The following is a 21886-nucleotide window of genomic DNA, read 5'->3' on the forward strand; positions in this document are numbered from 1 at the left end:
CTTATTTGCACAAGTCTACATGATGGCACAATCCAAGCCGTTTCTCGCGCTTATGATAGCACTTGTTATTGCTGCTGCTACTGGCGCTGGTGGAAGTTGCGTTGAGCAGCGCAGCGCGCTAGCTGCGATGGATGCCACTGCACCGAATGCGTTTGCCCGGTAGGAGTTGGACCAGGATGCACTCCCGCGTGCCACTGCGCTTCTTGCGTTTGCCCTGCCTCGCCGCTGGCTCAGGAACTGCTCGGGGCTCAGTTTCTTCATGTTTCCCTTAAACATGCTTGATCTCTCATAGCTCATGGGAGAAGCCGTTAAGCATGCTTGATCTCTCATAGCTCATGGGAGTAACCGCTTGATGTGTGTGTACTCGTATCGAATATAGTGTGTTGCCGCTGCATCTAATAGTATGTGTTGCCATTTCATAGAAGATTAAGAACTCCAAACAATTCAGCCCAAGGCCACACAATGCAATAGAGTTTTAAACTCTTTGAAATTTCAAAACAAAACATTACAACCAAAAAGCCTATCGCGAGCTATACATCTTAATACATGTCATGTACACTTCTAGTCAACTTCCTCGATCTTGGGCCCCGGGCCATCGGATCCGCCCGAGCCTCCTCCAAACCCAGCGCCGCCGCCTGGAGCGGCGCCGCCGGCACCACCACCACCACCACCACCCTGGTACATTCTCGCGATCACCGGGTTGCAGATCCCCTCGAGCTCCTTCTGCTTGTCCTCGAGCTCCTCCACCTCCGCCAGCTGATTCGCATCCAGCCACTCGATCGTCTTGTTGATCGCCTCCTCGATCTTCTTCTTGTCCGCGGGATCCAGCTTCCCAGCCACATTGTCGTCCCGGAGCGTGTTCCTCATGTTGTACGCATAGTTCTCCAGCGCGTTCCTGGCGTCGATCTTCTTCCTCGCCTCATCGTCCTCCGCCTTGAACTTCTCCGCCTCCTGGACGAGCTTGCTGATCTCCTCCTTGCTCAGCCGCCCCTTGTCATTCGTGATGACGATCTTGTTCTTCTTCCCGGTCGTCTTGTCCTCCGCCGAGACGTTGAGGATACCATTGGCGTCCATGTCGAACGCCACCGTGATCTGCGGGACACCCCTGGGAGCCGGAGGAATGCCGGAGAGCTCGAACTTCCCCAGGAGATTGTTGTCTCGGGTCCGAGCACGCTCGCCCTCGAACACCTGGATCAAGACGCCCGGCTGGTTGTCCGAGTACGTCGAGAAGATCTGCTCCTTCCTAGCCGGAATGGTGGTGTTCCGCGGGATGAGCGTCGTCATGACTCCTCCGGCGGTCTCCAGTCCCAGCGAGAGCGGAGCTACGTCGAGGAGCACCACCTCTTGCACCTTCTCGTGCTCCACGCCGCTGAGGATCGCCGCCTGGACCGCCGCGCCATACGCCACCGCCTCGTCCGGGTTGATGCTCTTGCACAGGTCCTTGCCATTGAAGAAGTCCTGGAGTAGCTGCTGGACTTTGGGGATCCGGGTGGAGCCGCCGACGAGAACCACGTCATGGATGGATCCCTTGTCCATCTTCGAGTCCTTGAGGCACTTCTCCACTGGCTCCATGCACTTGCGGAACAAATCCATGCACAGCTCCTCGAACCTGGCCCGGGTGATGCTCGCGTTGAAGTCGATCCCCTCGTACAGCGACTCGACGTTGATCGTCGTCTGGGACGTGGACGAGAGCGTCCGCTTGGCTCGCTCGCAGGCCGTCCTCAATCGCCGCAGCGCTCTGGCGTTGTCACTGATGTCCTTGCGGTACTTCCGCTTGAACTCCTGCGCGAAGAAGTTCACCATCCTGTTGTCGAAGTCCTCGCCACCCAAGTGCGTGTCTCCGGCCGTGGCCTTGACCTCGAACACCCCCTGGTCGATCGTGAGGGTCGAGACATCGAAAGTTCCACCGCCCAAGTCGAAGATCAAGATGTTCTTCTCGCCGGTGCTCGACGACTTCTTGTCCAGGCCGTAGGCGATGGCCGCCGCGGTGGGCTCGTTGATGATCCTCAGCACATTCAAACCCGCGATCACCCCGGCGTCCTTGGTAGCCTGGCGCTGCGAGTCATTGAAATAGGCAGGCACCGTCACCACCGCGTCCTTGACGCTCTTGCCCACGAAAACCTCCGCGATCTCCTTCATCTTGGTGAGAACCATGGAGGAGATCTCCTCGGCCGAGAATTGCTTCTGCTCGTTCTTGTAAGTCACCACGATCATGGGCTTGTCGCTCGGCCCCGCGATCACCTTGAAGGGCCACAGCTTCATGTCCGCCTGGACGGATGGATCGCTGAATTTCCTGCCGATGAGCCGCTTGGCATCGAAAACGGTGTTGGAGGGATTGAGGGCGACCTGGTTCTTGGCGGCATCGCCGATGAGCCGCTCCGTGTCCGTGAAAGCGACATAGCTGGGCGTCGTCCGGTTGCCCTGATCGTTGGCGATGATCTCCACTCGATCGTGCTGCCAAACCCCGACGCACGAGTACGTCGTGCCCAGGTCGATCCCTACTGCTGGCGCTGTCGACGACATTGCGACCTTGCTCACTCGATTTCTAGAGAATCTAGCTACGAATTTCTTTCTTTCCACTCACCGATCGATCGAAATCTTCTTTCTTGCTTCTTGGAATGCCAGAGAAAAACCCTCGCATTTATATACCAGGATAGGAAAGCTCCAGAGCGCTCTGGAAAGCTCCAGAGCGCTCTAGAGAGTGCTGGAATTTGCCACGTCTACACCACCAGTATTTTACCTGGCCAGGTGTCAACGAGCCACGCGGCAGAGTTAGGGTTTAGGGCAATTTTTTAGGGTTCTTGGGCGGCGATGGCGCCCAGCGTAGCGAGCGGGGGCATTGCCATCGGCCTCAACAAGGGCCATGTCGTCACCAAGAGGACGCCGGCGAAGCGGCCGATCGCGATGCGAGGGGTAAATCTTAGATCTGGTGTTTCAGCTGCTAGAAATCCTCGAAATCTCTCTTGTCTTTTGTGTAGAAAGGGCAGAAGAGGACGCTGTTCGTGAGGAAGCTCATCCGGGAGGTCGTGGGGTTTGCGCCCTACGAGAAGAGGATCACGGAGCTTCTCAAGGTCGGCAAGGACAAGCGCGCATTGAAGGTCGCCAAGCGAAAGCTTGGGTCTCATCTGAGAGCCAAGAAGAAGCGCGAGGAAATGTCCACTGTTCTAAGGAAGATGAGGTGCCTATGCATTTTCTTTCTAGCCATTGTATCTTTAGCTCACAGTTCTTGTGACTTTCAGGTCTTCCGGGAAGTGAGAGACTGTTTTTTCCAAACTTTTTTCTTTGAATCAATCGCAACGACTCGTATTAACAGATCGATCGAGCTCGATATGGTACAGACCCGTGTTTCGTGTTGTCTCTATCGTTTCTTCTTGAGCATATCTCTGACTTCGTCTAGGACAAGCCATGCCTGGTGGCCGCCTATAACTTCACCTTGCTTCTCTCCGTTTCGCCAAAGCTTGAGGAAAATCCGAAAGTGAGAATGGACAAGGGAAGAGGATCGATCATTGCTTGCTTACCTGAATCGTGGGCATTTTCTGCAGATCAAACAAGCCAAGAACTGAGAACTTGGAACTTCAAAAGCAAAGAAAAAACTCGAGGTTCGTTCGATCTTTTACCGTGACTGACGCTCGCTCTATGAGTGATTTTGGCACACAATTCACGTCCACGCAGTAGAAGTTGATGCTGGTTCACGCAAGACTCGAGATGAGAATCGCCAAGAACGTCGAGACAAGAGGGATTTCTTACTGTGGATAGAACTCGGCCCCAAGCTTCTCGAGCTTGGGCTTCAAGTAGATGCACTTCCGACACCACAGTGCCATCCTGGAAGGTTTGGAGTTTTACCAAATGATATGCGGTGCTCGAAAGTTACCATTCGATCACTGCTCCTTTGTTGGATTCCTGGCAGTCGAGTAGAACGCGGTCGAATTCCTCCTCGCTTGTGATGGGCTGGAGCTCAACCTTGTCGGGCTTTTGGATTCCTCCCCACCAGGTAGCGGCTTGGATTGCCATTCCTTTCCTTGAGTTGGGCGTATTGGGCGGACAGGGAGAGAATCTAATGAGAGATTGCGAGGGCAAGAGCGCGGACGCCATGGATAGAGATAAATCCGATAAGCGAATATTTTTAACCAACATGGAATATTCTTTTATTAGGGCAGCTGAAATTAAAGGACGCGTGGAATGGTTTTAGGGCAATTAACCAGTTCCTTAAGCGAATTAGAGAATATTCGTTAACCAGCAAGGAATATTCTGTAGGGCAATGGCGAAGACGAAGAAGCACAAGACGAATCCGCGGAAGAAGAGGAAGAAGGGGAGCGATTGCGTTGCGCTCAGCTGCTTAGAGGCGTGGTCTCGATGCGATGGCGCTGTGTTGGTGGATCTACACTGCCACACCACTTGCAGCGATGGATTGCTCAGCCCGCCAGCGCTCGTGGAGCGAGCTCACAAGAGAGGGGTACGCGCTGGCTCGTGTCTTTCTCGACTACACTCTTGTCTTCCAGGTTAAAGTTCTGGCGCTCACGGATCACGACACCATGGCCGGCGTCCCGGCCGCCATCGCCGCCGCTCGGAGCTATGGAATGCGGATCATCCCTGGAGTGGAGATCAGCTGCCGATATCTTTCCAGGTAGAGAAGATGCAGAGTTTTCTCGTTTCTCCGATCGATCAACCCAGGCAATGATTTGCTTTCTGGCAGCTCCGGAGAGATGGGAGAGCTTGTCCATGTTCTAGCTTACTATGGATGCTGCGGTCCCGCTCAAGGATTGGAGGAGAGGCTGGCTCGCATCCGCGAGGGGAGATACGCTCGAGCGCGTAGCATGGTGGACAAGCTCCGGGATTTGAAGAAACCAGTGAGGTGGGAGAGTGTTTTAGAGTTTGCTGGCGATGGAGTAGCTCCTGGGCGGCCTCACGTCGCTCGGGCTCTCGTCCAGGCCGGGCATGTTAGCAGCGTTGGCGAAGCGTTCCACAAGTATCTCCACGATGGCGGACCTGCGTACTCCAAGTAAGTTTTTCTAGCGAGCTTTCATGGATGGAGATAGAAGTCTTTCTTTGGTTTTGTGCTATAGTGGCTCCGAGCTTCCGGCGGGAGAAGCAGTGGAGCTCATCAGAGAAACGGGAGGGATTGCTGTGCTCGCTCATCCCTGGAGCTTAAAGAATCCCTTGGACGTTGTCAAGCAGCTAAAGGACGCCGGGCTCCATGGAATGGAAGTTTACAAGTCTTCTGGACGGGACAAAGGTATTGTCTTCTCATTCATGCCATGTTTAGAGCTTCTTCTATCGTCGCTTTCCCGTTGCAGCCTTTGCAGATCTAGCTGACGCTTATCATCTCGTAAAGCTCGGCGGATCAGACTTCCATGGAACTGGCGCGGCGGACGAGACCGATCTGGGGAACGTGGAAGTTCCCGCCAAGGCGTTGCACGAGTTCCTCCGTGCGGGTGATCCGGTATGGCTGGATTCCGTGATGAGCATCTTGTCGAGTTTTGCGGCAGGGACAATCACGGTTCAAAGCCCGGATTGTGACAGGAAAGAAGCCAAGAGCAACAGAAATACTCTAGATTTATCTGGAGACGCTGAGCTCCGAGTGGTTTCCAACGGGACAGCGCTGAAACTCTCGTCGTGGCTGAGTGAGGAAGAGAAGCAGCGAGTGGTGGCAGCAGCAGCCGAAGCCCATGGTCTCGACGCTAGGATCACAGATGGTAGAGGAGAAGTTCTCGTAACCAAGATCAGGCAGGGTGACTAAGTTGTTGCCTGTTTTTGTCTTGATTGTCCAAGTCCTGTTCTTTAAAACGTTCGGATCCGCCACTGCTTCTCTTTTCTTCAGGTCTGGTTGATCGGAGCGGCGGCACTACTGCTGCCCGTGACGACTTTGCGGATTACAATCGATATTTCTTCAGGTCCCTTGATTTGGAACGCATGGACTGTGATCAAATTAATCCCAAAAGAAAAGATCACCAGATTTCAAGACATCATCCAACACCAGCAAGCACCTCTTCCTTGCAACGAGCCTCCTCACCAGTGATTGGACCTTTCTACAAGACCGATTTTTCACAAGTTCGTCTTGCACTGAGAAGATGAGGTGTGTCTTGAAGCTGTGATAATGAATGTTAACATCACCGACCATGTGAACATAGTGCTAAGCTTTTGAGAGTAATAAAGCATCGCATGCCTGATGAATTCTTCCAGTTCGTCAACAACTAAGTTACAAAGGTGGCTTCAACCAGAGGTCCCTCACAGAGCGTAACAAAGGAAGTTCAGGCAAGTTTATGAAATGACAATGGAGAACTTGGGTGATGCCTCTCTTCTCTTTTTTTCAGCTCAACACAACGATCAAGCGCAAGACCGATCAATCTAGAATCTCCAAGATCGGAGAATGGGTTCTTCCAAGGATGAAGCGCCGAGAATGCGGGGGATGGTAACGTCATATATTTTCCAAAGAAGCGCCGGCCTTAGGGATGGTGGGCAATCGACTAAAACGTCATGTAGACATCCTGCCATATGGTTTAAGTAGATGGTATGTTATTTTATTATTGGAGCCCGGTTGCTGAGATCATGGCTATCAGGTAAGTGTAGAGGTAAACCGTTGTAGAAGACCCGGGTTCGATGCCGAAGAGTCCAACCAACAAGGACTTTAGGGTAAAGCTTTATGCTCAATAAGTAGCCCTAGTTCTGGTTTGCTAGCTCACTAAGAGAGCTTAGACCAATCAGTTGAGGCTTTGGTCTCCCAAACCACAGCTCTCGGGTTCGATTCTTCTTTGTAGATAGAATAAACCTAGTTTTCCCCTTGTCCAGCAAGATTGCCCTTGTTTAATGTGCAAAGTTGATCGCCATCAGCCATGGAACACAAAATAGCTGCATATGTTTGCTCTCCCAGAGTTTTTACTTCTCATCTTTGCCAGCTTTCTCCAGGTGAAGTTCAAAAGTAAATTACATTTTTATTGCCCTCTGCGAGAGTATAAAAGATATAGCAAAGAACTAGGGCTTTCTCATTCTTCCAGTCAGCAAACGGGCGATGGAGTGCGTTAAGGTGCGATCTTCAAAGAGATTGTCCAACAAGTGCAAGAGGCATGCCGAAGACAAGGAGAACAAACTCAAACAACACCACGAGTGTGACACGGAGCATATGGACGAAGACTCTTCGTCCACACTCTTGGACTTGGAGGCAAGCTTGGATTGTTTGTACGAGAAGCGATCCAGCACCCGAGAGGCCGGCTTGAAGGGCATCATCGACGCTCTGGTGGCGAGGGTGATGACCCACTTCGTGGAGGACAAGTATGAAACGTTGACTCATCAAATCCTGTCGTCAATCAGGCAGAGTTCTTCGACAGAGGCTGTTCTTGCGGGGCGTGCTCTGGCCATGGTTTCCATCACCGCGGGAGCAGGGAAAGTGGCCGAGCATGTATTCCAGGCCAGCTTCCCTCATCTCTCCAAGATTTCCAAGCTCGGACGCGATTCTGCCGCGAGGGTTTCAGCGATTGAGGCTCTCGGGATGTTAGCTTTCGTTGGTGACGTGGACCTGGAGGAGGCAAGCGCGATGGAGGTCCTGTGGCAGATTGTCATCCACAAAGGCAGTGCTCACGCAGATCAAACTCTTGGTACGAGCAAACCCACACCTCCAGTCAAGGCGGCCGCCATCACGGCTTGGAGTTTGCTGCTTTCTACGTTGAGCTCCAAGAGAGTCACGGCCCTCCAGCTCCCGAGTGTGTTGGGAGCTCTGTCCTGTTTGCTCGAGGATCCAGATGTAGGTGTTCGCAAGGCTGCCGGGGAAGCCATTGCTCTTCTCTGCGAAGTTGGCGGCATCCAGCTGTTGGAGGAGCAAGCTCTTGGCGAAGGTGAAGCAACGGCAATGGAGCTGCAGGTGGTGGATCGGATGAAAGCGCTGGCTGCCTCTTCCAGCCGGAAGGGCCAGACGAAGAAAGAAAGATCCGAGCAGAGGAGCAGCTTCAGGGACATGGTGGCGACTCTCCAAGGTGGTGCGTGTCATGAGACTTGTCTCAAGCTCAAGCACGGTGACTCGCTCAAGATCAGTACGTGGAGCCATACCGTGCAGCTCAATGCCTTCCGAAGGCTCCTGGGCGAAGGCTTTCAGAGGCACTTGCAGGAAAACGATCTCCTGCACCAAGTGTTCAACTTTGCTCCAAGAAACGCCGTGGTTTCCAAGGGGACGGCAAAACAGCAAAAGCATCAGAACTGCATAGCGAGTAAAATGAAGACCCAACTCATGAACCAGAGAAGGTGTGCGCTTGAGGCCAGTCGAAAGTTTAACGACGGTAGCGTTGAAATATGCTAGAGGAGTGGAAATCTCTAATACTCAAATGTATCAAACTTCAGATCACTTAAGAGAGAGAATTAAAACGACTTGTGTATACTACTCTACCTCTTCAAGCGGTTTACTTTTCAGCTTGGCCTTTCTTGAGCGCTGAACATTGAGTGCCTCGTTAGCATGTTTACAACTTCTCTCTAGCTTCGTACCCTCCACGGGAGAAACTTTCTGCTCCTCATTCTGCAGCGCAAGTGAGAGGAAAACGACCAGACTTTGTAGTGACTGCGTGTTATACCTGCCTTTCATCTTCTCAACGCGTTTCATCTCCTTGAGCTTCACCAGGTTCTTCTTTCAGCTCTGTATGGCAGCGACATAAGAGCAAAACAGCGCTTTCACTTCCCAAACCAAAAACATGCTCAGAATTACAATGAGCAAGGTAGTAATGTAGAAAGTTGTGCACAAGTGTGGAGGCCTTCCACTGGTCTTGAAGGTGATTGGCAGAAGAATGGCAGGCAGGCGTGGACTGTGAACAATTTCAAGATGTTTTCTTCTCCCAAAAAGGCCCCCATCTTGGTTTTAATTGCACCTCTAAGCTTTTGGGTGGTAACCAAGATCTTGCTTCCATTTTGTATCAAAAAGATCCAAAAGATCACCAGATTTCAAGACATCGTCCAACACCAGCAAGCATCTCTTCCTTGCAAGAAGCCCCCTCATCAGTGTTTCAGCCTCACATTCGGGGTTTCTAGCTCCTGTATGAGCTCAATGATGGGGTGTGGATGCCAAGCGCCTCGTTGTGGAGATCCGAGTAAAATATTTCTGGATGTGTCTCTTTGGTCCACTTTGTTAGGCACGAAATTCGTGGAGAAAGGTAACAAGTGTGACAGGCTTCCTTGGTTGTAATGGTGTTCTTCTTCTTTAGCTTGGCAGTGTGAAGCACATCAAATTTGACGATGGGTGGATCAGTTGGACACGCTCATTCCTCTCCAGCTCAGTTCTCTCCATCCCTCCACTCGAGGCCGACACTTCCTCCTCGTTGTCTGCTGCGAGAACAAGGACATCTTCTTCGATCTCAGCACAGTGCGTGCTCGGCAAACACTGGAAATCCTGGAAAACAAAGCGCCTCTATGGTATGTTTGTGAGCATCATTTCGTTTTTATCTAGCGTCGTCTTGGGTGATGCCAGGGTGGAGTTTCTTCTACGCTTCGCTTGTGGAGATGGCACGACTTTTATGACGTCTAGCGCGACGGTAAGTTGAGAGCGCTCAGGTTTTTGATAGAGAGGCTAGTTAAATCCCTGAATTTCCAGACGCTTTTGGTGTCCGTGGCTATGGAATGAATGGAATTGCTCTTTCCTGATTTGCCTCTGCAGGCTCACGATGGTGGTGTGTGCGGTATGGAAATGGCCAAAGTACCAAGGGGACTCCTCAACTTGTAAACCAGGATGGCATTGGCCATCTGGGATACCACTTCTTTGAGGGTAAGATACAAGTATTTCAAATGATCGCTGCAGGAACTTTCTATTACTGTACAAACATTTTGTTTCTCTCGAGTCAGTTTGTGTTTGCTGTGAATGCGCACCTGACTTTCAGTTTTACCGTGCAGGTTTGTGTTCGTCGATGCGGGGGTACGTGGCATTGACGTTGAAAGAAGGAAGAGATGAAGAACCGTGCAGCTCAGGGAGCCTCCATGGCAGATTGCTTTGTTGACTGTGGACACTTCGACCACCTATGTTACAGGTACGTTGGTTATACGCTTACAAGTTTGGTAAATTTGTTTCTGTCACAGGTTGTCCGGCTCGACACTGCTCCTTCAATTGCACGGCCTCCGCCAGCCAAATGGATGTGGATGTGGAAGACAAGAAGGTTGCAGGCGTGGCGTTGCGATGGGGGAGGCAGCATTGCTGTAGCAGTATCCAGGTTACCTATGGAGCACAAGCGTCCTGGAGTCTGAGACGGCGTGCTTTGGATTGTTGACAGGTAACTGGATTGCATTCATTTTAACAGAGCATGATCATTTGTGGATGTGCACTTTGTATGACAGGTTCATGGTTTATCCACCAATGTCTTGCTGCTCACGGAAATGATCTAGCGCTGTGAAATGGTATGCTTTACTGATTGGTAGTACTTGCTTGACTGGTAGTCCTTGTTTTGCAGGGCTTTCAGGCTTGGACGAGAGCACCATGACGAGCTATGCTACTGAAGCTTTACATCTGCCTGGCATTCCGAAGGTGGGTTTGTCACTTACATCTCGAAGAGGTTTTGCGTTGAGCGAATTGCCGTTGTCTAGGCTGGAGTATGACCTCGCAAGCAATGCCTCGTCACGCTAAGCCAAGAAGCTGATGCAGTTTTTGACAACCAAGGAGGAAACAAGCGACGCTTTGTGAAGTTCTCCGATGAGCTGGTAGATGCCAAGTGCTACAAAAGCTGGCAGTGGCTGGTCCTGTCGACGGGGAATCGAATGGGAATACTCGAGCGCTCGTCCAGGTTTGTCTTTCTTGACATTCATTTGACCCATTGTAACAGCTCGTGCCTATTAGTTTAGATACAAGAGGAGGCCCAGAAACGTTGGTAGTGGTAAGCTTTTCAGAGTTACGAAGGATCGGTTGCCTGATGATCACTTCCAGTTCGTCAACAGGTAAGTTACATTATGAAATGACAATGGAGAACTTTGGTGACGCCTCTCTTCTCTTCTTCTCAGCTCAACACAACGATCAGGCGCAAGATCGACCAATCTAGAATCTCCAAAATCCGCAAATGGGTTCTTCCAAGGACGAAGCGCCGAGAATGCGGGGGATGGTATCGTCATGTATTTTCCAAAGACATCCTGCCATATGGTTTAAGTACACGGTATGTTATTTTATTATCGGAGCCCGGTTGCTGAGATCATGGCTATCAGGTAAGTGTAAAGGTAAACCGTTGTAGAAGACCCGGGTTCGATGCCGAAGAGTCCAACCAACAAGGACTTTAGGGTAAAGTTTTGTGCTCAATAAGTAGCACTAGTTCTGGTTTGCTAGCTCACTAAAAAAGCTTAGACCAATCAGTTGAGGCTTTGGTCTCCCAAACCACAGCTCTCGGGTTCGATTCTTCTTTGTAGACAGAATAAAGTAAGAATATTCATGGCTAGATGGTTAACCTAGTTTTCCCCTTGTCCAGCAAGACTGCCCTTGTTTAATGTGCAAAGTGATCGCCATCAGCCATGGAACACAAAATAGCTGCATATGTTTGCTCTCCCAGAGTTTTTACTTCTCATCTTTGCTAGCTTTGTCCAGGTGAAGTTTAAAAGTAAATTACATTTTTATTAAGCCTCGCCTCTGCGGGTATAAAAGATATAGCAAAGAACTAGGGTTTTTTCATTCAGCAAACAGTGCGTTAAGGTGCGATCTTCAAAGAGATTGTCCAAGAAGTGCAAGAGGCATGCCGAAGACCAGGAGAACAAACTCAAACAACACCACGAGTGTGACACGGAGCATATGGACGACGACTCTTCGTCCACACGCTTGGACTTGGAGGCAAGCTTGGATTGTTTGTACGAGAAGCGATCCAGCACCCGAGAGGCCGGCTTGAGGGGCATGATCGACGCTCTGGTGGCGAGGGTGATGACCCACTTCGTGGAGGACAAGTATGAAACGTTGACTCATCAAATCCTGTCGTCAATCAGGCAGAGTTCTTCGACAGAGGCTGTTCTTGCGGGGCGTGCTCTGGCCATGGTTTCCATCACCGCGGGAGCAGGGAAAGTGGCCGAGCATGTATTCCAGGCCAGCTTCCCTCATCTCTCCAAGATTTCCAAGCTCGGACGCGATTCTGCCGCGAGGGTTTCAGCGATTGAGGCTCTCGGGATGTTAGCTTTCGTTGGTGGCGTGGACCTGGAGGAGGCAAGCGCGATGGAGGTCCTGTGGCAGATTGTCATCCACAAAGGCAGTGCTCACGCAGATCAAACTCTTGGTACGAGCAAACCCACACCTCCAGTCAAGGCGGCCGCCATCACGGCTTGGAGTTTGCTGCTTTCTACGTTGAGCTCCAAGAGAGTCACGGCCCTCCAGCTCCCGAGTGTGTTGGGAGCTCTGTCCTGTTTGCTCGAGGATCCAGATGTAGGTGTTCGCAAGGCTGCCGGGGAAGCCATTGCTCTTCTCTGCGAAGTTGGCGGCATCCAGCTGTTGGAGGAGCAAGCTCTTGGCGAAGGTGAAGCAACGGCAATGGAGCTGCAGGTGGTGGATCGGATGAAAGCGCTGGCTGCCTCTTCCAGCCGGAAGGGCCAGACGAAGAAAGAAAGATCCGAGCAGAGGAGCAGCTTCAGGGACATGGTGGTGACTCTCCAAGGTGGTGCGTGTCATGAGACTTGTCTCAAGCTCAAGCACGGTGACTCGCTCAAGATCAGTACGTGGAGCCAAACCGTGCAGCTCAATGCCTTCCGAAGGCTCCTGGGCGAAGGCTTTCAGAGGCACTTGCAGGAAAACGATCTCCTGCACCAAGTGTTCAACTTTGCTCCAAGCAACGCCGTGGTTTACAAGGGGACGGCAAAACAGCAAAAGCATCAGAACTGCATAGCGAGTAAAATGAAGACCCAACTCATGAACCAGAGAAGGTGTGTGCTTGAGGCCAGTCGAAAGTTTAACGACGGTAGCGTTGAAATATGCTAGAGGAGTGGAAATCTCTAATACTCAAATGTATCAAACTTTAGATCACTTAAGAGAGAGAATTAAAACGACTTGTGTATACTACTCTACCTCTTCAAGCGGTTTACTTTTCAGCTTGGGCTTTCTTGAGAGCTGAACATTGAGTGCCTCGTTAGCATGTTTACAACTTCTCTCTAGCTTCGTACCCTCCACGGGAGAAACTTTCTGCTCCTCATTCTGCAGCGCAAGTGAGAGGAAAACGACCAGACTTTGTAGTGACTGCGTGTTATACCTGCCTTTCATCTTCTCGACGTGTTTCATCTCCTTGAGTTTCACCAGGTTCTTCTTTCAGCTCTGTATGGCAGCGACATAAGAGCAAAACAGCGCTTTGACTTCCCAAACCAAAAACATGCTCAGAATTACAGTGAGCAAGGTAGTAATGTAGAAAGTTGTGCACAAGTGTGGGGGCCTTCCACTGGTCTTGAAGGTGATTGGCAGAAGAATGGCAGGCAGGCGTGGACTGTGAACAATTTCAAGATGTTTTCCTCTCCCAAAAGGCTCCCATCTTGGTTTTAATTGCACCTCTAAGCCTTCGGGTGGTAACCAAGATTTTGCTTCCATTTTGTATCAAAAAGATCCAAAAGATCACCAGATTTCAAGACATCGTCCAACACCAGCAAGCATCTCTTCCTTGCAAGAAGCCCCCTCATCGGTGTTTCATTGTGGATTGGACCTTCTATTAGTCCGATTTTTGGCAAGTTCGTCTTGCTTTGCCTCCACCTGAGAAGATGCAAGAAGATGTGATAAAGGAACGTAAATGTCACATGATTGACCGCGTGAACATAGTGGTAAGCTTTTGAGAGTAACGAGGCGAGGCGATCGACCGAAACGTCGTGTAGTTTCCAAACACACCCTACCATATGGTTTAAGTACATGGTATGTTATTTTATTATTGGAGCCCGGTTGCTGAGATCATGGCTATCAGGTAAACCGTTGTAGAAGACCCGGGTTCGATGCCGAAGAGTCCAACTAACAAGGACTTTATGCAAAACTTTTTGCTCAATAAGTAGCCCTAGTTCTGGTTTGCTAGCTCACTAAAAAAGCTTAGACAAATCAGTTGAGGCTTTGGTCTCCCAAACCACAGCTCTCGGTTCTCGGGTAGATAGAATAAAGTAAGGAATATTCATGGCCAGATGGTTAACCTAGTTTTCCCCTTGTCCAGCAAGATTGCCCTTGTTTAATGTGCAAAGTGATCGCCATAACACAAAATAGGTGCATATGTTTGCTAGCTTTGTCCAGGTGAAGTTTAAAAGTAAATTACATTTTTATTAAGCCGAGTATAAAAGATATAGCAAAGAACTAGGGCTTTCTCATTCTTCCAGTCAGCAAACGGGCGATGGAGTGCGTTAAGGTGTGTTCTTCAAAGAGATTGTCCAAGAAGTGCAAGAGACATGCTGAAGACAAGGAGAACAAACTCAAACAACACCACGAGTGTGACACGGAGCATATGGACGACGACTCTTCGTCCACACCCTTGGACTTGGAGGCAAGCTTGGATTGTTTGTACGAGAAGCGATCCAGCACCCGAGAGGCCGGCTTGAAGGGCATCATCGACGCTCTGGTGGCGAGGGTGATGACCCACTTCGTCGAGGACAAGTATGAAATGTTGACTCATCAAATCCTATCGTCAATCAGGCAGAGTTCTTCGACAGAGGCTGTTCTTGCGGGGCGTGCTCTGGCCATGGTTTCCATCACCGCGGGAGCAGGGAAAGTGGCCGAGCACGTATTCGAGGCTAGCTTCCCTCATCTCTCCAAGATTTCGAAGCTCGGACGCGATTCTGCCGCGAGGGTTTCAGCGATTGAGGCTCTTGGGATGTTAGCTTTCGTTGGTGGCGTGGACCTGGAGGAGGCAAGCGCGATGGAGGTCCTGTGGCAGATTGTCATCCACAAAGGCAGTGCTCACGCAGATCAAACTCTTGGTACGAGCAAACCCACACCTCCAGTCAAGGCGGCTGCCATCACGGCTTGGAGTTTGCTGCTTTCTACATTGAGCTCCAAGAGAGTCACGGCCCTCCAGCTCCCGAGTGTGTTGGGAGCTCTGTCCTGTTTGCTCGAGGATCCAGATGTAGGTGTTCGCAAGGCTGCCGGGGAAGCCATTGCTCTTCTCTGCGAAGTTGGCGGCATCCAGCTGTTGGAGGAGCAAGCTCTTGGCGAAGGTGAAGCAACGGCAATGGAGCTGCAGGTGGTGGATCGGATGAAAGCGCTGGCTGCCTCTTCCAGCCGGAAGGGCCAGACGAAGAAAGAAAGATCCGAGCAGAGGAGCAGCTTCAGGGACATGGTGGCGACTCTCCAAGGTGGTGCGTGTCATGAGACTTGTCTCAAGCTCAAGCACGGTGACTCGCTCAAGATCAGTACGTGGAGCCAAACCGTGCAGCTCAATGCCTTCCGAAGGCTCCTGGGCGAAGGCTTTCAGAGGCACTTGCAGGAAAACGATCTCCTGCACCAAGTGTTCAACTTTGCTCCAAGAAACGCCGTGGTTTACAAGGGGACGGCAAAACAGCAAAAGCATCAGAACTGCATAGCGAGTAAAATGAAGACCCAACTCATGAACCAGAGAAGGTGTGCGCTTGAGGCCAGTCGAAAGTTTAACGACGGTAGCGTTGAAATATGCTAGAGGAGTGGAAATCTCTAATACTCAAATGTATCAAACTTAAGATCACTTAAGAGAGAGAATTAAAACGACTTAGTACTAGAAAGATCTCAAAACATTACTTGCTGAAAAATCTCGAGAATTCTATACCTCTACTCTACCTCTTTAATGCATGTATACAACTTCTCTCTAGCTCCACGGGAGAAACTTTCCTCTGCTCATTCTGCAGCGCAAGTGAGAGGAAAACGAAGCCGACAAGCTTACTGGTGCTCGAGTGACTCCATTCGAACCAACTATTTGCTTTCTTTGTTCGAGTGATTCGATTCTCTGTTTTTATTGAGGAACTCTGTTGCAAAGTGACTATATATCAAAACCATGTTGTCAGAAAAGTGTAAAAAAAAATCCTAAACTTGTGGACCGGACTTTGTAGTGACTGCGTGTTATACTTCAGCGCATTTCATCTCATCATCCCCAAGAGTTTCACCCTGTTTCCTCGCCTCTTCTTTCATTTCCGTCTGCCAGCGGTGTAAGAGCTTGAAGGCTGGCCCCCGTCAGGTCACTGGAAAAAGCTTCAGTTGTCCAAGTCCTTTTCAATTTCCTTCAAAAGCCTTAGCTCCATCTTTTTCTACTTCTGCTTCTCTTTCTTCAAGTCTGGTTGATCAGGGCCTGCTGGTTTACGCTTCACGGCACAACTATTGCTGCTGTCTCTTGCGGATTACAATTAGCAAACATTAGAAAACAAAATCTAGCATAGCCATTGACTTACAGCGCTCCATTATCTAGTGCAGTCTGGTCGTTGGTGATAGTCAGAACGGTGCTGGCTTTGGACTTTTCACGTTGGCCAGCCACATTTTAGGTGCCGTGATCAATCCTGCCCGGAGTCTGCATTCTTGACACAACAGGAAAATCCATGCCCGAGTCTCGAACTGGATCTCCGCATCGTAGAGAAGTAGGATCATGCTGGATATCATGAGGCAATAATGCGTCATACCCCAACTTGAGTCTCTGCAGTACCTGTTGTTCCTCGTCAAGGAGTAGCAAGTTAACGTTGTTGATCATTGAGTATGCTCAAATCGTTTTCGAGTGCTTGATGAGCCTCATAATGACTACTCGATGTTGGTGGAGTTCTTGCAGGCGAAAGTAAAAAATTTATAAGCTCTTAAGTTGCCAGTCACCTTCAGGAGGCCCCCACACTTGTCCACAACTTTCTCCGTTATTACCATTCTCACTTGACCCTGAGCATGTTTTTGGTTTGGGAAGGCACAATTTCAAGCTGTTTTCCTTTCCCAAAAGCCCCATCTCACCTATGCTGTCAAGCATATCAAATTTTCGGGTGGTGACGAAGATCTTGCTTCCATTCTCTTGTACCACATTAAACAGATCCAAAAGATGGCCAGATTCATCCAACACCAGCAAGCACCTCTTCCCTGCAAGCCGCCTCCTCAATGTTTCATTGCTGACACGATCTTCTAGTCGATTTGTTTGGCAAGTTCGTCTTGCTTTGCTTCCACCTGAAAAGATGCAACCACAGTAAGTAAGGTGTCGAACATTGCTTAAGCTGTGAAAGGAACATACCTGACACAACTGATTGAATGTTAGCCACAGAACTGGATCAAAATGGGCCTTGACTTGGTCGTTGTCACATATGCGTTTGGGCAAGAGTGTTTTTCCAGCACCTCTTACTCCATGGACTCCGATCCACTTGCTGCTTACAGGGGATCCCAGCAAGTCTGATACAACCTGCCCCACCGTCTCTTCCATGCCAAAAGTGTGGCCATCCAAGGACAACATGCTGTTCTTCCTTTAGAACCACATTAGATGGTACCTTATTCAACGTAACTCTGTTCAGAAGCTCAACCCCCAAGATTTCGAGGAGCTGCAGCCAAGTGCCCTTCAATTGCCTTGGAGGAGTGGCCAATCTTGGTAGCAAGTGCTATCCTGGAACAAAATCACAACTCAATCAGGCAAGAGGAGCACAACACTAGCCAACCTCTTTGGGTGTTTGTAGAGATTGGCCCTCAAGAACAAGAGGTTTAGCCTTTGCAACCTTACTTTTGAGTTTCAGCCAGGTATCCAAGCGCGAGGAGCTCAGAGAGCCTTCAGTAGCAATATTCACGAGCAGACCCGATGCTTTCAAGGAATATTCCAACTCGCTGCAGTGCTCCTTGCAATGAATGGCAGACCTTGGAAAGCCCAATCATCACTTCATTGACAGCTGCAGAAACAAGCGCACTCAGCACACCGGTACAAGCCGGTCAACCTTTCTCTAAGAAAGTCAGCAATTCGGTCAACGGTCTCGAAGTTTAATATGAGCTTTGAGCTAATTAGCACTTAGGGTTCTGGCGCAGGAACGATGCATTCGTTCCTGTTGAGAGGGAATGCGGTGCTCACTTTCGCGCTCACGGTCCTGGCCGTGGCTTGCGTCTTGGCATCGCTCACCGACACGCTCCACTCCTCCAAACCCGAGGTTAATGTCGAGGTACGGGATCGTGGTTTTGTTTGCGCTTCGATTTTTTGGCTCACGGATCCATTTCTGGCTGGATCGGCTGGCTTGTAGATCTTGAGCGTGGATGCGTTCGGCAGGAACCCCGGCGGCAATGACGAGGTTGTTTTGACACTGCACATATCGGCCGACCTTCAATCGGTCTTTACATGGAACACAAAGCAGGTGTTTTGATTTTTCTTTGTTTGTTCTCCCATCTTTGTGTTGGGTTTTTTTTCTTGCTAGCTCTTCGTGTTTCTGGCGGCCGAGTATGAGAGCTCCAAGAACGTCTTGAACCAGGTAAGAGATCTTCCTACAAGTGTTTAGTTGAGATTTCCAAGCTCGGCTGGGTTTCCTCTCTTGCGCAGATTTCTATCTGGGATTCGATCATCCAATCCAAGGAAGACGCGAAGATTCAGCGAAGAACTCGCAACAAGTACTCCTTCGTCGATCAGGTGACAAAAGAAAAGAAAAAATCCCGCAAAACAATGGATTTGTTTTTTTTTTCCAGGGAAGCAATCTCCGCGGCAAGGATTTTAACCTGACACTGCACTGGAACATCATGCCCGTAACTGGGGCAATGTTTTCCGAGAAGAGAGTGCTCACAGGCTTCCGCCTCCCTAAGAATTACATGTAAGCTCATTAATCTCTCTGTTTTGGACTACACATTAAGAGATTATGAACGAAATAATTGGCCCTTTTTTGCTTAAAATCTTTTTTAGAGCTTAATCTCATTTCTATATACATCATTTTTGGTTTGTTTAAGTAAAACTTAGAATGGTAATGAATATACTTAAAATATTCTGGGATATTTTACAATTTAAATGCGCATTATATTAGTGTCTAAACATTCAAAATATTTATAGCAGACCAAAAATTTCATTATTATATTTTACCAGGTTCTCAAATTATTAGGTTACAAATTTATGTTTCTTTTAATTGGTCCCGATAACCGTCAGTTTAAACTAAAATATTACTACATGTTACAAATTAATTACTACTTAGCATAATATGTTACACGTCATTTTGGCGCCAAGAGATGCTTAATCTTTTGGCGCCAAGAGTCGTCCCGCTTACACTCTCCTGGGGAGTGCTCTTTTAGAGCCCGATTTTTGTCCAAAGGGCTGCGGGACTCTCTGCTTCACCCAGTGAGTCGTTGCACGTCAAGATCAACAGCACCATAGCAGCAGGACAAGATGAGGGAGTGCATCTCGATCCACATTGGGCAAGCGGGGGTCCAAGTTGGTAATGCTTGCTGGGAGCTCTACTGCCTGGAGCATGGAATCCAGGTACTTAAAACACTCCCGCTTTTATGAGGCCTGAGCGAGCCCCTGCTGTGCTCAGCCCGATGGCCAAATGCCGACTGACAAGACAATTGGCGGAGGCGACGACGCCTTCAACACTTTCTTCAGCGAGACAGGTGCGGGAAAGCACGTACCGCGCTCGGTGTTTCTCGACTTGGAACCCACGGTGATAGACGAAGTGAGGACTGGTACATACCGGCAGCTCTTCCACCCCGAACAACTTATCAGTGGGAAGGAAGATGCCGCCAACAATTTCGCCAGAGGCCATTACACAAGTGAGTGCCCGACTTACAACAAGGCCATAACGATTCAACGCAAACCTTTGTTTGTGTGCAGTTGGGAAGGAGATCGTCGACCTGTGCCTGGATCGAATCAGGAAGCTTGCAGACAACTGCACTGGCCTCCAAGGCTTTCTTATCTTCAACGCCGTGGGAGGAGGCACCGGCTCCGGCCTGGGGTCGTTGCTGCTGGAGCGCCTCTCGGTTGACTACGGCAAGAAATCGAAGCTTGGCTTTACGGTCTATCCGTCGCCTCAAGTTTCCACGGCTGTTGTGGAGCCCTACAACAGCGTGCTCTCCACCCACTCGCTGCTGGAGCACACCGACGTCGCAGTGCTGCTGGACAACGAAGCCATCTACGACATATGCCGCCGCTCACTGGACATTGAGAGGCCCACCTACACCAACCTCAACAGGCTCGTGTCACAGGTACGCTTGTTTGTGTGCTGTATGCGTGCGCGTGTAACCATCCGTTTTCCCAGGTGATCTCGTCCCTGACGGCGTCACTCCGCTTCGACGGTGCACTCAACGTCGACATTACTGAGTTCCAGACCAACTTGGTGCCTTATCCTCGGATTCACTTCATGCTCTCCTCGTACGCTCCAGTCATATCCGCAGAAAAGGCATACCACGAGCAGCTATCAGTTTCCGAGATAACGAGTACGGCGTTCGAGCCCGCGTCTATGATGGCCAAGTGCGACCCCCGTCACGGCAAGTACATGGCCTGCTGCCTCATGTACCGAGGTGACGTGGTCCCCAAGGACGTGAACTCTGCGGTGGGAACCATCAAGACTAAGAGAACCATCCAGTTCGTTGATTGGTGTCCCACAGGCTTCAAGTGTGGCATCAACTACCAGCCACCAACAGTTGTTCCCGGGGGTGATCTCGCCAAGGTCCAAAGAGCCGTCTGCATGATTTCTAACTCGACCAGCGTCGCAGAAGTCTTCTCCAGAATTGATCACAAGTTTGATCTCATGTATGCCAAGCGCGCCTTTGTGCACTGGTACGTCGGGGAAGGCATGGAAGAGGGAGAATTCTCTGAAGCCCGGGAGGACCTTGCGGCACTCGAGAAGGACTACGAAGAAGTTGGTGCAGAGTCCACTGAAGGGGAAGGCGAGGAGGAAGGAGAGGAGTATTGAATAACCAAACGCAGGCGCTGTAATTTTTACGAGACAGATAAAGATGCCTTCACCGCCTGTATGTCTGCTGCGTCGTGTGTGTGCAAACCCGCAGGTGGAAGAACAGTATCCTGGACACAGCAACTCGTCAAGTTGGCTCTAGTAAGGCGTTTACCATTGGCATTTTTGAAATTTTTATCATTTCTCTTTGTTATGAATGGCTGACTTCGAAGCCCAATCACTACGTTGACCCGTGGGATCAAGATTGGCCATGACTGCAAACTCTATGTTTTGCTACATACTGCCAAATTACTTACTGACATAATCTGCTCAACGGTTCAATCACAACTAAAACCAATTTTTATAAAAGCTTTTGGGTTTTAGGAGCACAGACATGGCATAATAATCTATATCCCTCAATCTAGCCCTTTAATGAATCAGGGTCTGCCTTTCTAGATTGCGAGGAATATCTGTTTTTCTTTTTTCTTTTTCTTTTGCAAAGTGCTATGACAAATGTTATAGCTAAATGTTAAAAAGATTAAGATTTTATTAACAATTTCAATTTACATCCCCAGTCAAATACAAAATATTAAGATCATTGATAAAGGCTATCTAATGGTTGCAGGTGTGTTTATAAATGCTAAATTTGTTTATAATTTATAAACTTTTCTAAATAGCCAGTCACACAACAATACACCATCTTGGTGCAATTGGAACACAGTAATTATAATTATAATTTTCAAGTTTCTAATGATCTGCACCTTGGTCTTAGCTGCAGGGGAAGAAAGTCATATAATGTGAATGTATCTACCATATGTGAATAATTATGTTTATTATTAAAAAATGGTTGATCTAATATCTAGCATCAATAGTCCAGTATATACTCTAGGTATATCCTTTCAATATTCTAGAGTTTTTTTTAGTTTTTTTTAACTTTAAATTTTATTATATTTTTATTAAAAAAAATAAAACAGGTATACAATAAAAGAAAGCAAAGAAACACGAAGTAATTGAAAATATTGTAAGTAAAACAGTAACAGAACATTGACATAAAATAAAATATATAATTTATGAAAAATTAAATGATTTGCTTGGAACATTATTTGGACATTGACTGCTTGGTTGACTTATAAAGGTCAACACAAGGAAGGTGCAATTTTTGCTAAGTGACAGTGGCAATGAGAAG

General features: G+C 49.1%; 8 protein-coding genes and 3 long non-coding RNA genes across 11 annotated transcripts; 8 read left to right on the plus strand and 3 right to left on the minus strand.

Annotated features, from left to right (window-relative positions):
• Window positions 1-460: 460 nt before the first annotated feature.
• On the minus strand, window positions 461-2752 carry LOC9646528 (heat shock cognate 70 kDa protein). Its single transcript, XM_002976321.2, has one exon. It carries the CDS (start codon window positions 2521-2523, stop codon window positions 562-564), a length of 1962 nt encoding a protein of 653 aa, XP_002976367.1. The 5' UTR covers window positions 2524-2752; the 3' UTR covers window positions 461-561.
• A 26-nt stretch (window positions 2753-2778) lies between these two features.
• Window positions 2779-3316, plus strand: LOC9648798 (60S ribosomal protein L36-1). Its single transcript, XM_002976179.2, has 3 exons — window positions 2779-2913; window positions 2979-3178; window positions 3240-3316. Exons 1-3 carry the CDS (start codon window positions 2812-2814, stop codon window positions 3253-3255), a joined length of 318 nt encoding a protein of 105 aa, XP_002976225.1. The 5' UTR covers window positions 2779-2811; the 3' UTR covers window positions 3256-3316.
• On the minus strand, window positions 3275-4164 carry LOC112348526 (thioredoxin-like 3-2, chloroplastic). The gene is made up of 5 exons (XM_024681215.1): window positions 3872-4164; window positions 3748-3822; window positions 3618-3684; window positions 3519-3536; window positions 3275-3457 (listed from the first exon to the last, which is right to left on the minus strand). The coding sequence occupies exons 1-5, from the start codon at window positions 4132-4134 to the stop codon at window positions 3359-3361; spliced, it is 522 nt and encodes a 173-aa protein (XP_024536983.1). The 5' UTR covers window positions 4135-4164; the 3' UTR covers window positions 3275-3358.
• On the plus strand, window positions 3422-3898 carry LOC112348527. Its single transcript, XR_002993070.1, has 2 exons — window positions 3422-3475; window positions 3543-3898. It is a non-coding gene; the product is annotated as an uncharacterized LOC112348527 (long non-coding RNA).
• A 27-nt stretch (window positions 4165-4191) lies between the features above and the next one.
• On the plus strand, window positions 4192-5966 carry LOC9646529 (5'-3' exoribonuclease). Its single transcript, XM_002976180.2, has 5 exons — window positions 4192-4453; window positions 4500-4624; window positions 4694-4999; window positions 5064-5233; window positions 5295-5966. Exons 1-5 carry the CDS (start codon window positions 4259-4261, stop codon window positions 5735-5737), a joined length of 1239 nt encoding a protein of 412 aa, XP_002976226.2. The 5' UTR covers window positions 4192-4258; the 3' UTR covers window positions 5738-5966.
• Window positions 5967-7006: 1040 nt separating this feature from the next.
• LOC112348508 (interferon-related developmental regulator 2-like) lies at window positions 7007-8319 on the plus strand. The gene has a single exon (XM_024681168.1). The coding sequence runs from the start codon at window positions 7007-7009 to the stop codon at window positions 8282-8284; it is 1278 nt and encodes a 425-aa protein (XP_024536936.1). The 3' UTR covers window positions 8285-8319.
• A 1248-nt stretch (window positions 8320-9567) lies between these two features.
• Window positions 9568-10223, plus strand: LOC112348559. Its single transcript, XR_002993101.1, has 3 exons — window positions 9568-9733; window positions 9859-9992; window positions 10042-10223. It is a non-coding gene; the product is annotated as an uncharacterized LOC112348559 (long non-coding RNA).
• Window positions 10224-14264: 4041 nt separating this feature from the next.
• LOC9646531 (interferon-related developmental regulator 2) lies at window positions 14265-15542 on the plus strand. Its single transcript, XM_002976182.2, has one exon. It carries the CDS (start codon window positions 14265-14267, stop codon window positions 15540-15542), a length of 1278 nt encoding a protein of 425 aa, XP_002976228.2.
• Window positions 15543-16712: 1170 nt separating this feature from the next.
• LOC112348563 lies at window positions 16713-17240 on the minus strand. The gene is made up of 2 exons (XR_002993105.1): window positions 17094-17240; window positions 16713-17029 (listed from the first exon to the last, which is right to left on the minus strand). It is a non-coding gene; the product is annotated as an uncharacterized LOC112348563 (long non-coding RNA).
• Window positions 17241-17857: 617 nt separating this feature from the next.
• Window positions 17858-18712, plus strand: LOC9646532 (signal peptidase complex subunit 3B). Its single transcript, XM_002976183.2, has 5 exons — window positions 17858-17997; window positions 18076-18186; window positions 18247-18300; window positions 18369-18455; window positions 18512-18712. Exons 1-5 carry the CDS (start codon window positions 17872-17874, stop codon window positions 18635-18637), a joined length of 504 nt encoding a protein of 167 aa, XP_002976229.1. The 5' UTR covers window positions 17858-17871; the 3' UTR covers window positions 18638-18712.
• Window positions 18713-19196: 484 nt separating this feature from the next.
• LOC9646533 (tubulin alpha chain) lies at window positions 19197-20721 on the plus strand. The gene is made up of 4 exons (XM_002976184.1): window positions 19197-19289; window positions 19345-19579; window positions 19641-20011; window positions 20065-20721. Exons 1-4 carry the CDS (start codon window positions 19197-19199, stop codon window positions 20719-20721), a joined length of 1356 nt encoding a protein of 451 aa, XP_002976230.1.
• Window positions 20722-21886: the final 1165 nt, after the last annotated feature.

This window comes from Selaginella moellendorffii, unplaced genomic scaffold, assembly GCF_000143415.4.
Source record: "Selaginella moellendorffii unplaced genomic scaffold, v1.0 SELMOscaffold_30, whole genome shotgun sequence".
Lineage (NCBI taxonomy): Eukaryota > Viridiplantae > Streptophyta > Lycopodiopsida > Selaginellales > Selaginellaceae > Selaginella > Selaginella moellendorffii.